The sequence below is a fragment of the Myxine glutinosa genome, chromosome 1, assembly GCF_964187855.1.
Source record: "Myxine glutinosa chromosome 1, kmMyxGlut1.1, whole genome shotgun sequence".
NCBI lineage: Eukaryota > Metazoa > Chordata > Myxini > Myxiniformes > Myxinidae > Myxine > Myxine glutinosa.
Window position 1 is genome coordinate 409,639,690 of NC_136261.1, and position 18,244 is coordinate 409,657,933.

Sequence of the window (18,244 nt, forward strand, 5' to 3'; positions counted from 1 at the left end):
AACTGCTGAGCACCCTTCGGTGCCCAGCAATGACGTTATGCAGTGCCTGGAGGTGGCAGAGCAAAGGTGCGGTGTACAACAAGAAAACAAGAAAGAAAACAACCAGAGTGAAAACTGAGTACTCCCTTTCAGCGTGCGTCATTGCCGAGCCCCTTCGGTGCCCGGCAATGACGTTTGCAATGCCTGGAGATGGCATAGGAAAGGAGCGGTGTACAACAACCATAATGAAAACTGAGTACTCCCTTTCAGCGTGCGTCATTGCTGAGTCCCTTCGGTGCCCCGCAATGACGTTATGCAGAGCCTGGAGATGGCATAGGAAAGGAGCGGTGTGCAAAAATCAAAGCCCACTTCGACATGAGATGTGTGCAATTTCTTGCAGCTGCAAGTGCCAACATGCATCGTCTGTGCCGTTACATGTCCAACCACGCACACATTAAGACTACACCACAAAGACACTACAATGGCATCCATTAAAACATCCACCGACCGATCAGCGACAACTACAAAATAAACACACCCATACTCGCATCACTTTAAATGCAATCGATAACCTGGGCCTAAACATTATCCTGGGCACTAACCCCACACCCATCTTCAACGCAGAGAGATTACTTTCCAGGTCTGATCGTGTTCACCTTTGACACCTCTCCTGTGCATGCCACCCTCAGATTTTACAGTACAAACATCGACTCGACGACACCAGTGAAAAAAACTTGCAAAACCTCTTCAACTACACCCTACACACAATAAAACACATTATGAAGGGGATGGTTCCATGAAGGCAAGAGCGCAACATCTTGGATGTGACGGATCTCTGGGTCACTTCCGGGAGATCGATCGTTGGTTATCCCCACACCACAGGCCTGTTCGAGCAGAACTGAATGGGGCTAATCAAGAACAACAAAAACAATGCCTCGAGGGGAAGAATGTGAACTTCCTCCGGAAGGCATTCCCTCAAACGGTAGAAAAAATGAACAAAAAAGATGGACACCAAACCTAACTTTTGGAAGTTTAATCAGGAGGGGGTCACTTGGAATGTGCGAGGATTGGAAAAGCTTGGTCAGGTTGAATGGTTGATATAGCAGCGGGAGCAAAATCAAAACAGAGTGGAAACAGAGGAGTCTGTAATCCTGATGTGAAGGGCGCTGTGCTTCTTCCCCATATTCCTCTTTCCTTCATCATTCCCCTTCTCATTTCTACCCTTTCCTCTATAGCTGCCCCCTCTTCACTTGTTCCTCTTCCCTTCTCCCCATTCCCCAATGTGTTTTCTTGTTTATATTGAGTTGTGGTGATTACACAGATAGACAAACAAGGGAGGCGAAGGAAAATATTTTAAATGTTTATTAAAGTCCAGAAAAGTAACAAATGTAAAATAACAACCAAATCTCACGATTCCGAATACATCACGATATATATTGTTGTAAATGTGAATATTTAGTAATTTAACATGAGTGAAGTGAAGAACAAATGAATGATGAGATTGTAGGTGATTGAATATAAAGGAAGAAATTATTGATTAAACTTGGGATAAATTGATTATATTTCCCGACATTCCCATCACCAAACCTATTATGACAAATTAATAAAACGATGCTTTAATTAATCCAGATACAGACACAGTGGGAAGATGAAGATGAAGATCTTGGAAGGTTTTCAGTTTTCAGAGCAGTCGATGAAGATAAATCCACTTTCACTCAAGTTTATCATTTTAACAATTATTAAGAACTTTGGTTCAAACTCTGCGAACTAATTTTGGAATTTTAAATATTCATCTTCTTGTTGTTTAATCTCCGTTGTTTCCTTTCTCTCTGTATTTTCTACCTGTTGCAGATCTAGATCTTCACCTGTTGATTATAAACCACACGTCCCTATTTGGAAGGTTCTTCTCTCTCAGGTCTAAACAGGGTGTGAGTTCAAATAGTCCTTGAAATTCTCACTTGCTTTTTTCAAATTATCCTCATCCAGTTAAAATTTTCACGAGTTATATAATTTAATATCTTCTAAATCATTGATTATATGTTTCATTTAATTTTAAAACCTGCCATCTCCAGAATTGACGTGGAGCTTCCTGAGTAAATGATCCTCATTTTTCCATCTTGAATCTCTTCTCCACTCTCTGGTTAATTTCCTCCTCCATCCTTGATTAGTTAATTTGTACATGATACATGGATTATTTAAAACCCTCTTTTCCCATTGCTCTATAGACACCCTGCACCTTGATCAGGACATCCATCAATCTGGAGTGCTTTGGGAGAGGTTAGAGGGGTTTGACACTGGAGGAGACCACTTAGTTCATGAAGAGCCCTTTACCAGCTGACACAAGCTTCTTCTTGCCACTTCTCACTGCGTTCAGAAACTTTTGAGTACGGGTGTGCTGTACTTTTTCTCTTGGAAGTAGTGGTTCGTTGTTGGCAATTTTGGCAATTATAACTGCACATTCCCTTAAGCCATTCAATGATTTGATTCTCTCCTTGAATCCTGCTTTTGCTTCTTGTTTCTCACCCTCAATGAGCAGGTCGATGTACTCTGGAGTTTGCAATGGGTTGGGTCTCAAAGCAATTTTGTTCAGCCGTTTAAGGCACTGAGAAGTTTCTTCAACAAGGTCCAGCACTTTCTGTTCACAAACATCAAACTCCATTTGAAGCTGTTGAAACATCTTCTCTGTTGTCATTTTCTCTCCGAGTGCTTCCTCGTACTTCTTCTTCAATTCTCCATACGTTTTTTTCTCCTTTTTAGTGACGTATTTCCATTTATATTTTTGGTTGAAGTGATCATCCCAAACACATTTTCCAGGACAAACTATGCATTTCCCATTTGTCATGGCTGAGCATTTATACTTATCTTTATCATTTCCATATGCACAAGGGTCGTGACAGGTAAAGTGACACTGCTGGCAGTTGGTTATAAACCCTTTCGCTATCTCTTGTTCTGGAACAGTGATTTCTACTTCGAACTCGAAGTCTTTGTTTGCATCCATAAGAGTCTTGTGTTGTTCTAGAGCTGCAGTTGTTTTCCGAATTTCTTCTAATTTCACTAACCCTGCATTGATTTGTGGTTGTAAACCTTCCAAGGCAGTTTCTAGGCGTTTTCGCTCCTTAAGAACTTCCTTCGTCAAGGTCAGGCTCTTGGTCTTCATTTTTCCCAAAGCAGTGAAATACTTTTCCATGCTCTTTGTTCCCATCTTCCAGAACATTTCATCAAACTCGTCGGCATCACTGTCACTTCCTCCATCATCATTTGTGTTCTCGGAACATTTAGCAAACACAGCCGAGTTATTGAATTTGAAATGAACAGGGTGGTTTCCTTTTGTTTTGGAACAAGGTACATCAGCTTCTTCTATCGCTGTCAAAACTGGCGGAGCTTGTCCATCTGCAAACGTCACAAGGATTTGAATGTTTTCTTCTATGTCTTTTCCAAAAATGGAAAGTATAGAGTTGAAGATGTAATTCTGGGTCAGTGTGAGACGTGCTAATGCTGCTTGTACAACAAAGCAAATGCAATCAATCTGATCTATCCCTCCTGCTTGGGAAAAAAACGTTCTCATCTGCTCCACGATCTCCTTGTCTCGTTCCATTCCACGTGTGTCTCCAAATCCCGGTGTGTCGATTATGGTGAGAGAGAACGGAATGGCAAATCCTTCATGATGAATGATTTCATAAGCGATTATTTCAGACGTTTGACTGTGTGCCTGGCTTTTGTTTGTTGTTTCAGCGACCAATTTGAAACGGAAATCATCTTTCCTCTCTACCTTCAGGATGTGGTTGATCATGGCATTGATAAGAGTTGTTTTTCCTGATCCTGTCGCTCCAACGATCATTATGGTTTTGTTTGACCTTTTATTCACAATGTCACCAAATCTATGTCGATTGTGACCTATTTCAGTTAATGGAATCCTGTAGACTGACGGTGGTCCCTTTTCTATCAATCTGTCTTCTTTGCAAAAAATTCCAGGTCCTGTTTTCATAGTTTTGGGAAATTCTTTCTGTGGAACTTTTCTTGTTGACCGTTCTTCTTTTCCACCATCACAATTCTTCACTGAATTATTGCTTTGCACCCCCTGGTTTCTTCCACTTTCATTGGCATTGCCTGCTGCTCCAATATCAATTGCTGTTTGTTTCTTTTCACATATTTCTGATGTTATATCTTCGCTTTCTATTTTTGTTTCTTTTCTTCCTGTTGTTGCTGCTGTTGTTGGTTGTTTCTTTTCATGATTTTCTGATCCTGTATCTTTACTTTCTATCATTGGTTCTTTTGTTCCTGTTGTTGTCATTGTTGTTGTTGCTGTTTGTTTATCTTCATGAGTTTCTGATGTTGTATTTTCACTTTTAACCTTTTCTTTTTCTGCTCCTTCTGAAGACAAAACTCGTTGTTTTTCTGCTGCATTTCTGCTTTCTCCATCAGAAGGTGACACAACAGTTTGGAATGATGCCACCATTATTGTTGTTGTTTCCTTTATTGTTCTTGTTGTCGTTGCATTTACTGCATAATTCGTTGACATTTTTCTTGGTTGATGCTCAAATTTGATGCCAAACACCTGCAAAAAAAGAAAAGAAGAAAAAACAGTGTATAATAATATCACACCACAAGAGATGAATGTGCCAAATGGGGAATAATAAAAAAAACATGCATTATCCACGTGTTGTTGCCAGTTGGGAGGGGCAGGGGAGGGAAGGGGGCAGAGGGGTAAGTGTTGACATTCTTTAAGTGTTCACAATATGTTTAAGGTAAGTGTTGAAATTTGATCACACTTGGCACAAAGACAATACATGCTGGTATACAAAAGCACGTCATTTTGTTTTATGATACGATCAAAGATGGCTGACTGGCGGCCATTTTAGCTGCACAAAACCCGATATTGAAAGCGTCCTCAACCATTTATAGGAAATGCATTGACCAATCTTGTTCGAACTTGGCGCACAAAATGAATGATGGTTTAAATATGCACGTCATTTTATTTTGAGATCAGATCCAAGATGGCCAACTGTCAGCCATTTTGTTTTTTAAATGTGGCCCAACCATTTCTCGACATGCATGTACCGATTTTGTTCAAACTTGGCAAAAAGCTAACACATGAGAGCATACATATGCAGAAGATTTTGTTTTGTAATCTGACTAACGATGGCCGACTGGCGGCCTTTAACCCTGTACAGCAAAATTACTAAAACCACGGGGACTGCAACAATATGTGTTTTTCTTCTTATGTTGTTTTTTGTTAATTTCTGTCTTATTTATGGAAACGTTCTGCTCCATGCTTTCTTCTGAATATGTACATGGTGTGAGTTTGAACTTGCAGAAAATAAATTAATGACCATAATGAATTGCTAAGGCTTTCATGCTTTGTGGTTCTTCAAGAGGGCTCTTTGGATTTATTAGACTATGTAGATCCTTTATACCTGTAACTGCTGTTGAAACATAAAATTGCGACTGCTTAGACCTTTTAGACCATTTTAGACTCCACAGATCCTTTAAGATCCTTTCGTCTCCTGAAGACTTTACACCCTTTAGACTGCTTAGACACCTTGACTCTTAGACCTAGAGCATTGGTTCCCAACCTTTTTCATCCCAGTACTCCTTTTGTCATCAGGTAAATCAGTTATTACCCCCAACTGCAAAAGTTTGAAGTTTGAAAAAAAAAAAAACTTGAGCGTATTCAATAAGCCTCAGCATTACAGCTGTTGTTGCAGGGCGTGATGATGCAAGTTTTTATGTTGTGGAATCTTTTGCTACATTCTTGGAACCAACGTTTTTTGGCATCTTTCCATTAAATAGCAGAATTAGGGTTAAATACCATGGCATATTATGGATTCCAAAAAACATACCCGAAGGTATCCAAATGTTTTCTTGGAAGTTTTTCTTGGAGCAAGGCCGACGCGTAAAGATCACCACCTGAAACATTTACAAGAAAGAAATAGAACCCAAATTCGCACGTATGATAATAAAATATAACTGAGCAACCTGTGGAAATTCCACATCATGTAAAATGTGACCAAGTCCTCAGGTCCTCAAGCCGTCAAATGTCTAAAAGGTCTAAAATGTGACCAAGTCCTCAAGCCGACTACAAGTCGTCAAATGCCCTGCACACTACAAGTCTTCAATCCCCTCCACACGATAAGTCGTCAAGTGCCCTCCACACTACAAGTCTTCCAATGCCCTCCACACTACAAGTCTTCAATCCCCTCCACACTACAAATCATCACATGCCCTCCACACTACAAGTCTTCAATCCCCTCTCCCCAAAGCCTCAACCTCCTCTCCCAATTTGTCCACTCTCTTCTCCCAACTCTGTGTTCTCCCCTCTCCCCTTCTTATTCAAGTCCCCTGCTCCTGCCTCCCAAAACTCTGAATCTACACCCAACCCCCTCTGAATTCCATGTCCTTGTAGCGGTTACCGCTGGATGCACACAATCGCCTTGCACCGGCCAGAACACGGCCAGACGCGCCTCTCCCGGGCATGCCCGGACTCACTGTTCCCGGGCACGCCCGAACCTCCCGGGCACGCCCGGTCTCGTCTTTCCCGGGCATGCCCGCTCTCGCCTTTCCAGGGCTCGCCCAGAGCGTCCGGGCATGCCCGCTATCGCCTTTCCAGGGCTCGCCCAGAGCGTCCGGGCATGCCCGCTATCGCCTTTCCAGGGCTCGCCCAGAGCGTCCAGGCATGCCCGCTATCGCCTTTCCAGGGCTCGCCCAGAGCGTCCGGGCATGCCCGCTATCGCCTTTCCAGGGCTCGCCCAGAGCGTCCGGGCATGCCCGCTATCGCCTTTCCAGTGCTCGTCCAGAGCGCCCGGGCACGCCCAGCCTCGACTTGCCAGGCCGCAGCTAAACACGCCCGGGCAGGTCCAGACTCGCCTTTCCAAGGCTCGCCCTTGATACCCGGGCATGCCCGGTATAGCTTTTGCCGGGCAAACTTCCCGACATAAATGTGTATATATATTGCTGCCCGATAAACGGGCTTTTCAGAGTACCCGAGTGTGATACATTTATTAAACCTACTCGGACGAATTTCCATCTTTGGTCGCGTCAATTCTTTCAACTCGCGTTGGAGCCCAGCTCCTTCATTGGTGACCTACCGACATGGATACGGCAGTGACGCTTAAACTGCCTACCTTCTGGGAGGCTCACGCGGCTGTTTGGTTCGCTCAGGCGGACTCTCAGTTCGCCCTGCGAGGCATCACCGTGGACGACACCCGCTTCCACCATGTTGTGGCGGCGCTCGGTTCCGCCACCGCGGCCCGCGCCTTGAGCCTCCTCCAGTACCCGCCGGCTGCTGACAAATACAACGCGCTGAAGACACTCCTCCTCGACGCTTTCGCCCTCTCACCGGCAGCACGCGCACGGCGCCTGCTTGACCTGCCCGAGATCGGCGACACGCGCCCGTCCGAGCACATGGACTATATGCTCTCGTTGCTCGGTGAGCACTCTCCGGATTTTCTGTTCCGCGAGCTGTTCCTTCGCCAGCTGCCTCACCCGGTACGCCTCACCCTGGCTGGCACGTTGATCACGGATTCCCGCGCCCTCGCCAGGGAAGCCGATAAGATCTCCTCGGCGGGCCAGCACATCGGCGCGGTTACCTGGAGCCCGCTGCCGTCCGAGGCGACGCCCGAGCGCCCTGCGTGGTTGGAGGCCGAACTGCCGGTGCAACTGGCGGCCGCCACGCTGCACCGCCCGCTTCCGACACGACAGCCGGGCCTCCACCTGACCGGGCGTGGTGTTATTACCACGCCAGGTTCGGACACAAGGCTCGGACGTGCCGGCCCCCGTGCACTTTCGGCAGGTAGGGAAACGGCCGGGCCGGCGTTCATTCCCAGCCATGAGCGCCGGCCACTCGGGCAACTTGCTGTTTATTCGGGACAAAGCGTCTGGGCGGTGTTTCCTGTGCGACACCGGCGCACAACTGAGCGTCATACCCGCCCCCGAGCACGACAGGCTGGACGCAGTTTGCGGCCCCTCTTTGGTCGCTGCTAATGGCTCAGCCATACGCACTTTTGGCCCATGCGTCGTCACCCTCTGCTTCGGCAGCCAGCGCTTTCAATGGACTTTTGTTACCGCCAGCGTCCCCGTGGCTTTGCTGGGCGCCGACTTCCTCTGCGCGCATGGGCTGCTGGTCGACGTCAAACGACGTCGCCTTGTCCACGCCGAGACCTTCAGCTCCCTGGCGTGCACAATGAGCAGCTCCGCGCCGACCGAACTGGCGTGCGCCCTCCCGGCAACGAACGAGTTCGCTCGCCTGCTCGTGGAATTCCCGGCCCTCACGCGGCCGACGTTTTCGGCCGTCGCGGTGCGGCACGGGATCGAGCACCACATACCCACTACGGGCCCGCCGGTCTACGCCAGGGCCCGCCGCCTCGACCCAGCCAAGCTCGCCGTGGTGAAGGCCGAATTCGACGCGTTGGAGCACCTCGGCATCGTGCAGCCTCGCCACTGCACATCGTGCCAAAGCCAGGGGGTGGATGGCGCCCGTGTGGCGACTACCGCCGTCTCAATGACGCTACCACCCCCGACAGGTACCTGATCCCGCATATTCAGGACTTTTCCGCCCGTTTGGCGGGACAGGTCATCTTTTCGAAAATTGACCTGATACGGGGCTACCACCAGGTACCTGTCCGGGCGGCCGACGTCCCGAAGACGGCCGTCATCATGCTGTTCGGCCTGTTCGAATTTTTGCGGATGCCATTTGGCCTCGAGAACGCGGCCCAGGTGTTCCAGCGCTTGATGGACGGCGTGCTGGCCGACCTGCCGTTTCTTTTCGTCTATCTGGACGACATCCTCGTCGCCAGCACTTCCCGCGCCGAGCACCTCCTCCACCTCCGAACACTGTTCGGTCGCCTCAGCGAGCACGGCTTAATTGTCAACCCGGTCAAATGCCACTTCGGCGCGACGACCGTTGACTTTTTGGGCCACCCCATCACCAAGACCGGGGCCGTGCCGCTGCCGACCAAGGTCGAGGCCATCACCACGTTCCTGTGTCCCCGTTCCATCAAGGCCCTCCAAGAGTTCCTCGGCATGGTGAATTTTTATCACCGATTCGTGCCCCGCGCTGCTCAGCTCATGCGGCCCCTTTACGAGGCCCTCCGGGGCAAGCCGGCCAAGCATGACATTGTTTGGTCCGCGGCCATGGACGCAGCCTTCGCCAGCACCAAACGGGCCCTCGCCGACGCAACGCTGCTGGCTCACCCGGTGCTCAATGCGCCCATCACCCTCACTACGGACGCCTCCAACTACGCGGTGGGCGCCGTCCATGAGCAATGGGTGGACGGGGTTTGGCAGCCACTCGCTTTTTTCAGCCGGCAACTCCGGCCGAACGAGTTAAACTACAGCACGTTCGACCGCGAGCTGCTCGGGCTATTCCTGGCCGTTCGCCATTTCCGACACCTCCTGGAGGGCCGCCCGTTCACGGCTTTCGTCGACCACAAGCCGTTGGTCTATGCAATGGCTAAGGTCACGGAGCCGTGGTCGGCCCGCCAGCAGCGCCACCTCTCCGCCGTGTCGGAGTTCACCACGGACATCCAGCACGTCGCCGGCAAAGACAACGCCGTGGCCGACTGCCTTTCGCGGGCCAGCGCGAACGCGGTCCACCTCGGCGTGGACTTCGCGCTCATGGCGGCCGACCATACCACCGACGCCTCGGTGCAGGCACTCCGCGCGGCGGACACGGGCCTCCGCCTGGCCGACATCCCCTTCGTGGGCACCGTCCTGCTCTGCGACGTCTCCCAGGGCCAGCCTCGCCCCATCGTGCCCGTTTCCTGGCAGCGCCGCATCTTCGCCTCCATCCACGGCCTTTCTCACCCGGGCCGGAAAGCTTCTCAGAAGCTGGTGTCGGCGCGTTTCGTCTGGCACGGCCTTCGACGAAACATCCGCGACTGGGCCAACGCCTGCACGGCCTGCCAGCGAGTCAAGGTCCACCGCCACACCCAGGCCCCGCTGGCACCTTTCGCCGTGCCTGAACGGCGTTTCGACCACGTCCACGTGGACCTGGTGGGTCCCCTGCCCCCCTCGCGGGGGTTCACCCACCTGCTCACCATGGTGGACAGGACCACCAGGTGGCCGGAGGCCGTGCGCCCCTCACCTCCACCACCACCGCCGACGTGGCGCAGGCATTCATCGCCACCTGGGTCGCGCGCTTCGGCGCACCAGCGGACATCTCGTCCGACCGCGGCCCACAGTTCACGTCTGAGCTTTGGGGCACGGTCGCCCGTTCGTTGGGGGTCACGCTGCACCGCACCACGGCCTACCACCCCCAAGCCAATGGGTTGTGTGAGCGGTTTCACCGCTCCATGAAGGCCGCACTCATGGCCGGCCTTCAGGACGACGGTTGGGCCGACCGGCTGCCGTGGGTCCTTTTGGGCCTTCGCACGGCCCCCAAGGAAGACCTCCAGGCGTCCGCCGCCGAGCTCGTCTACGGCCAGCCGCTCCGCGTCCCGGGCGAATTCGTGCCCGACGCTACCAGTCCCTGGTCCGCCGCTCGCCAGCGCTCGGACCTCCAGGAGGCCGCCCGACGCTTTGCCCCCGTGCCGACGTCCCGCCACGGTGGCCCCCAGTCCTACGTCCCCCCCGGCGCTTCGCACAGCGGAGTACGTCTTTGTGCATCATGACGCGCACCGGGGGCGACTCCGGCAGCCGTACGATGGGCCCTTCCGGGTCCTGCGACGGGGCGACAAGTCTTTCATCGTAGACTTCGGCGGCCGGCCGGACCGGATTTCTGTGGACCGCCTCAAACCGGCGCACATGGACGTCGACCGACCACCACGGTTGGCCCTTCCTCCGCGGCGAGGCCGCCCCCCGTCCACAGTTCCCCCCGCTCGACCACCCACCACCACGTCGGACCCCTCCCCACGACCCTCCAGGGGTCACTTCAGCCGGGTCATCCAGACCCCCCTTAAATTGACCCTGCCGGTGCAGGTCGATTCTGGAGGGGCGTGTGTAGCGGTTACCGCTGGATGCCTTGCACCGGCCAGAACACGGCCAGACACGCCTCTCCCGGGCATGCCCGGACTCACTGTTCCCGGGCATGCCCGAACCTCCCGGGCACGCCCGGTCTCGTCTTTCCCGGGCATGCCCGCTCTCGCCTTTCCAGGGCTCGCCCAGAGCGTCCGGGCATGCCCGCTATCGCCTTTCCAGGGCTCGCCCAGAGCGTCCGGGCATGCCCGCTATCGCCTTTCCAGGGCTCGCCCAGAGCGTCCGGGCATGCCCGCTATCGCCTTCCAGGGTTCGCCCAGAGTGTCCGGGCAGGTCCAGACTCGCCTTTCCAAGGCTCGCCCTTGATACCCGGGCATGCCCGGTATAGCTTTTGCCAGGCAAACTTCCCGACAAAAATGTGTATATATATTGCTGCCCAATAAACGGGCTTTTCAGAGTACCCGAGTGTGATACATTTATTAAACCTACTCGGACGAATTTCCATCTTTGGTCGCGTCAATTCTTTCAACTCGCGTTGGAGCCCAGCTCCTTCATCCTCAACCCCTCCTCCCATTGCCTCAACCTCTTTCTCCCAACCCTTTACCCCTACCCCAACTCTGTCCTCCCCTTACCCTTTATTCCCATTACTAATGTTTCTGTTCCGGTTTGTTTTGAACAATGTTAAAAGTAAATAATAATATTGTTCCATCGCTTATATATAGTACGGGCATGCCCTAGTACAAATAATACGCTTATTCTGTTTGTTTGTTCCATTCGAAATTGAAGATTCTCAAGAATTGTATATTGCTTGGTCTGGTCTGTTATTCTGTCTGTACATCAATCTCCTACAGGTCACAATTTTCCTCTGATCTTCATGAAATCTAAACAAATAATGAAAGTAGTCACAAGCTGGAAGCCTATTGTTTGTGAGGTAAAAAGGTCATAGGACAAGGTCACAAATCGGCAATTTTCATGCAATTTACTTGATATCGATGAGTACGGTATACAGTGCCTTCAGGACGTATTCACACCCCTTGACTTTTTCACATTTTGTTGTGTTCCAGCTCGAATGTAAAATGGATTGAATTGAGTTTTTTTCACTGGTCTACACATAATTCCCTGTTATGTTTCAGTGGAATTTTTTTTTTGGACATTTTAACAAACTAATTACAAATGGAAACCTGAAATGTCTTGAGTCAATAAGTATTGTTACGTTTGTGGGGGTAGGGATACTTTAGTTCAGGTAGATTTGCATAGATTAGTGTGCTCCGATTTTCGTACAAGAAGAACTACCATGTACTAAGTAGGGATCCGGTAGGTCGTGTGTTCGGATTAAGTGCGACGTGTGGCCATACGAAGGGTGGCTCTTGTGCTAATTAGCTCAGGGATTTTGGGTAAAATATCCCTTGGACGTCATTACTTCTGTATCTATTCCTTTGTCTCTTTTGGCACCGCACCATAGACACGTAGAGATAGAATCCCACATTTAAACACGCATTCATAATAAACTACCGGAAGCCAGTACATTGAGCCCTACCGCTGACAACACCGACTTGGGAGGTGCACAGAGCAGGCAGGACTGTGGGGTCACGCCCCCAAGAGCAGTGATTGGTTAGAGGGAGTGTGAGGCACTCAGGGATTGGTGGAAGGATGACGTCAGCGAGAACGTTCTGGAGCGGGCAAGTTGGCATGGACGGGTTGAATTAGGGTGAAGACGACGTCAGAGCCTGGGTGATAAAAGGGTGCTCCAGCAGAGATTCGTGCTCCGTTTCACTTCTCTCCCTTCTCTGGTAGCTTGTGCCTTGTCGTTCTGGTGATAATAGAAAACAGTCGTTATTGCCGCTCTTGTCCCTTCTGATTTTGACACGATCATGAACGACCGTGGTTGGGAGATCTTGCTGGTAATCGTAAGGAGGAAGAGCTGTGGTTTTCCAAGCGCAAACGAGCGTTGCTTGTTTGCTGCAGCGTGACGAGGACAGGAGTGAACGGACGCACGGGGAGGCTTCATCACGAGCGTCCACATTCCGAGACTTGTTGTTGGTTGTGAGGCGGAAGAGCTGTGGACGGAGAGTTGGGTTTTACCGGCGTGGCTGGACGAGCAAGCTGCACACCTGCCGCTCGGGACGCATAGTGAGACCTGCTACACGGGCGGGCAGTACGCGACAACGACCGGGCGGTTCCCGCCAACGCCCCAGAAAATTTTGACGACCCCTGACGAGACCCCACCAGTGATCAGAGTTAAGTGCACTCACACACATTATTTTCAATTATCTTTCCCTGTGTCCATGTTTCAAGTCTGTTGTGGGGACGTCCCAATTTAGGAATTTATTTGACGGTGTTTTATTTTGTATTACCGGCATTTCTTTTAATAAAGCCGGTATTTTTGTACATTTTAATCTCGCCTCGGTTTGAGTTTATTTTCTGCAGGTTTGAGGACTGCCGGTGGGATCCGTGCAGGTAAGTGCTCTTCAGCATCCTCCTCCTCCTCCTCCCTTTACCTCACCTCCCCCCCCAACCCCTCCCCCGCATGTATTAGCTCCACCATATTTTTGAACTGAACGCTTCGGAGTAACAGCTTGTTCGGCTATCCGTTCCTTGGAAAAATTTTAATTGCCAGGCGACAGTATTCAACCGCTTTGCTATGATACTCCAAATTGAGCTCAGGTGCATCCAATTTCCTTTGATCATCCTTAAGATGTCTCTACAACTTGATTGGAGTCCACCTGTGGCCAATTCAATTGATTGGACAATAACTAGAAAGAAACACACCTTTCTATACAGTATAAGGCCCCACAGTTGACAGTGCATGTCAGAGCAGAAAATCCACTATGAAGTCCAAGGAACTATCTGTAGAACCGTGAAGCATCCCTATTGTGAAGCATGGTGGTGGCAGCATCATGTTATGGAGATGTTCTTCAGTGGCAGTGACTGGGAAACTTGTAAGAGTAGTCGAGAAAACAATGAATGGAGTCAAATACAGGAAAATCCTTGAGGAGAATCTGCTTCTGAGTGCAAAAGACCTTAGACTGTGGTGAAGATTTACTTTCCAACAGAATATAATTGTGGGGAGGTATATATCTGGGGAAGGGTATAAAACAATTTCTCGAGTGTTGAAAGTTCCCAAGAGCACATTGAGCTCCATCATGAGGAAATGGAAAAAATATGGAACTACCCAGACTCTTTCTAGACCTGGCCGTCTGACCAAACTGAGCAACCGGGCAAGAAGGACCTTGGTCAGGCAGGTGACCATGAACTTATTGACCACTCTGACAGAACTATAGAGTTCCTTGGCTGAAATGGGAGAACGTGCTGGAAGGACAACAGTCTCTGTAGCACTTCACACATCTAGGCTTTATGGGAGAGTGGCCAGACAGAAGCCACTCCTGAGAAAAAAGCACATCACAGCATGCGTGGAGTTTGCAAAAAGGAACGTGAAAGACAGAGAGCATGAGGGAAAAATTATGTGGTCTGATTTGGCAAAAATTGAGATATTTGACCTGAATGCAAAGTTCTGTATCTGGTGGGAACTGAGCACTGCTCATGACCCATCTAACGCCATCCCTACCATGAAACATGGTGTTGGCAGCATCATATTATGGGGATGTTTTTCAGAGGCAGGGACTTGAAATGAGGACAATGAATGGAGCCAACTACAGGCAAATCCTTGAGGAGAACCTGCTTCAGAGTGCAAAACACTGTAGACTGTGGTGAAGATTTATTTTCCTCCAGGCCAATGACCCCAAGCATACAGCCAAAGCAACTCTGGAATGGCTTCAGAAGAAGAACGTGAATGTCTTTGAGTGGCTCAGCCAAAGCCCAGACTTCAATCCCATTGTGAATGTATGGAAAGACTTGAAGATTGCTGTTCACCGACACTCTCCATCCAACTTGATAGAGCTTGAGCTAATCTGCAAGGGAGAATGGGAAAAACTCGGCAAATCCAGATGTGCAAAACGGATACAGACATACCCAAGAAGACTCGAAGCTGTAATCATTGCCAAAGGTGCTTCGATGAAGTGTTGACTCGAGGGGTTGAATACTTGTCTAAATTAGATATTTCTATATTTCAGTTTAATTATTTTGTAAAAACTTCTCAAAAAAAAAACCCATTCCACTTTGACATTATGTGTAGATCAGGGACAAAACATCTCAGTTCAGACACAGAGGGTTACAGGACACAAAAGTTACAATCTCCAAAATGGTGATGTTGTGGGAGGATTAAGATGAAGATCTTGGAAGGTTTTAAGTTTTCAGAGCAGTCGAAGAAGATAATCCCTTTCACTCAGGTTTATAGTTTTAACAATTATTAAAGACTTTGTTTCAAACTCTGAATTTATTTTGGTATTTTAAATATTCATCTTCATATTGTTTAATCTCCCTTGTTCCCTTTCTCTCTGTATTTTCTACCTGTTGTACAGTGCAATCAGAAAGTATTCAGACCCCTTCACTTTTTCACATTTTGTTATTTTGTAGCCTTATGCTGAAAGCGTTTAAATGAATTTTTTCCCTCATCAATCTGCACTCAATACCCCATAATGACAAAGAGAAAACAGGATTTTAGAAAGTTTTGCAAATTTATGAAAAATAAAAAACTGAAATATCACATTTACATAAGTATTCAGACCCTTAGTTATGACACTTGAAATTTAGCTCAGGTGGCTCCCATTTCTCTTGATCATCTTTGTGATGTTTCTACACCTTGATTGGAGTCCACCTGTGGTAAATTCAATTGATTGGACCTGATTTGGACAGGCACACACCTGTCTATATGAGGTTTCACAGCTGACAATGCATATCAGAGCAAACACCAAGCCATGAGGTCCAAGGAACTGCCTGCAGAGCTCGGAGACAGGATTGTGTCGAGGCACAGATATGGGGAGGCCTACAAAAAATTTTTCTGCTGCATTGAAGGTTCCCAAGAGCACAGTGGCCTCCATAATTCTTCAATGGAAGAAGTTTGGAACAACCAGGACTCTTCCTCGAGCTGGCCGCCCGGCCAAACTAAGCAATCGGGGGAGAAGGGGCTTGGTAAGAGAGGTGACCAAGAGCCCGATGGTCACTCTGGCTGAGCTCCAGAGATCCTGTGTGGAGATGGGAGAAACTTCCAGAAGGACAACCATCACTGCAACACTCCACCGATCTGGGCTTTATGGCAGAGTGGCCAGACGGAAGCCTCTCCTCAGTGAAAGACACATGAAAGCCCGCTTGGAGTTTTCAAAAAATCACCAAAAGGACTCTCAGACTGTGAGATATACCTTATATAGACAGGTGTGTGCCTTTCCAAATCATGTCCAATCAATTGAATTTACCACAGGTGGACTCCAATCAAGGTGTATAAACATCTCAAAGATGGTCAAAAGAAATGGGAGGCACCTCAGCTGAATTTGAAGTGTCATCGCAAAGGGTCTGAATACTTAGTCACGTGAAAAAGTAAGTGCACCCCATGTAAAGTTTTGACTTTTTCAACATATTTCAACATACAGTTATTTGATTTCATTTCAAAAATATTGATAGATAAAGGTGATATAATATAACAAATATCATGAAACATTTACATTTTGTAGTCCATTGTATAATTTAAATAAACATAAACGCAACTTTCGCATGTGGAAAAAGTAAGTACACCCTTGGCTCTAATAGGTGTTATTGCCCCTTTTGTCAGAAACAATCTCAAACTTTGCAAAACTTTCTAAAATCCTGTTTTCTCTTTGTCATTATGGGGTATTGAGTGTAGATTGATGAGGGAAAAAATGAATTTAAACGATTTCAGCATAAGGCTGCAACATAACAAAATGTGAAAAAGTGAAGGGGTCTGAATACTTTCTGAATGCACTGCAGATCTTCACCTGTTCATTATAAACCACAGTTACCTCTATGGAAGATTCTTCACACCGAGGTCAAAACAGGGTGCAAGTTCAAATAGTCCTTGAAATCCTTTCACTTGTTTTTCAAATTATCCTCATCCAGTTAAAATTTTTCACGAGTTATATCATTTCATATCTTTGAAATCATTGATTGTTTGATTGATTGAACTAGCGTGACTCGGAGCTCTCCGCGCACCTCACCACACGTTTCAGAGGGGCAGGCATCTTTGACCATTTCGGTGTCTTTTGGGTCTTCATGGTGTTTTGGGGTTCAGGGACTTTTGGATCCTCTGGGCCTTTGAGGTGTTTTAGGTCTTCAGGGTGTTTTGGGTCTCTGGGGTGTTTTAGGTCTTCGGGGTATTTTGGGTCTTCGGGGTGTTTTGGGTCTTCGGGGTCTTTTGGGTCTTCGGGGTCTTTTGGGTCTTTTGGGTCTTTTGGGTCTTCGGGGTCTTTTGGGTTTTTGGTTATTCAGGGTCTTTTTGAGCCTCGGGGCCTTGAAGGGTATTTTTGGGTCTTTGTGGTGTTATGGGTCTTCAGGGGTCTTGGTGGTCTGAAGGGTCTTGGGGGAATTAATGGGTCGTCAAAGGTCTGAGGGGTCTCAGCAGTCTTAACGCAATTAAGAGGATTAATTAAGAGGGTGGTAATTTTAGTTGAAGAAGAAGAAGACGTTTTCGTCGCATATAAACATGGCGACAAACATGGCGACATAACGACATAACCATATACGTTTGCTGTATTATAATTGGTTCACGAGTTATCAAGTGACCACTATATTCGTCATGTGTGTGCGTCTGTCTGTGTGTGTGTCTGTATGTGTGTCTGTCTGTCCGCAGCATAACTACCCGATAACATCATCCGATCTTGATGAAACTTGAGTGGGAGGGTGATATCATGATCTCGTTGTGTCCTGTGAAGAGTGGGCGGATTGCGCCCATTGTGGGCGGAGCCACGTCCGAAAAAGATGTATTTTTAGGGAGTAATCGAGTTCAAGATACATCTTCTCCGAGGGGTTTGGTGGAATCTGACAGGGGTTTCGATATTTGGTTAGGCCAATGTCATGTGTCTAGCCCCATGGAGCTCGATTTTTCATTTTTCATTTGTTTTTTTGGGGGGTTTTTCCATTTTTTTTTTTCATTTCATTTTGCACCGAATTTTCGGTATTGTGTAGCTAATAGTGGGGCGGCTTAGCCCAAATATTCAAAAGAATTGTGCATTTTGTGATACAAGCACCAAATTTGGCACAAATGTACATTAATATGTTGCGAACATTTTCAGATATTGGGCCACTTGAAATTCCGTAATTTTTTTTTTCAAATTTTTTCAAATTTCGTAATTTCAAATTTTTCGGGTGACACCGTCACAATTTCGGTCTTCGAGGCCGGCCGATAGGCAAAGTGTGACCGGAAGGGACGAGGTTCTCCTGACCACGTGGCCCTCGATCTGGGAAGCGAGAGGCGTTCCATTAGTGGACGCGCCCCTCACGCCCGACT

General features: G+C 48.4%; 1 protein-coding gene across 5 annotated transcripts in view; it reads right to left on the reverse strand.

Annotated features, from left to right (window-relative positions):
• Positions 1-1,326: 1,326 nt before the first annotated feature.
• The window catches only part of LOC137417176 (uncharacterized), an 82,210-nt gene continuing 65,292 nt past the window's right edge, over positions 1,327-18,244 (reverse strand). For 3 of the 5 annotated variants that reach the window (XM_078770485.1, XM_078770487.1, XM_078770488.1), the window contains 2 exons: positions 5,820-5,886; positions 1,327-4,534 (listed from right to left, as the gene is read on the reverse strand). In XM_078770485.1, coding sequence (XP_078626611.1) covers positions 2,288-4,498 — 2,211 coding nt within the window. In that variant the 5' untranslated portion in view covers positions 4,499-4,534; positions 5,820-5,886 and the 3' untranslated portion in view covers positions 1,327-2,287. The remainder of the gene's footprint in view (positions 4,535-5,819; positions 5,887-18,244) is intronic. The other 2 variants (XM_078770489.1, XM_078770486.1) reach the window with 1 other exon arrangement.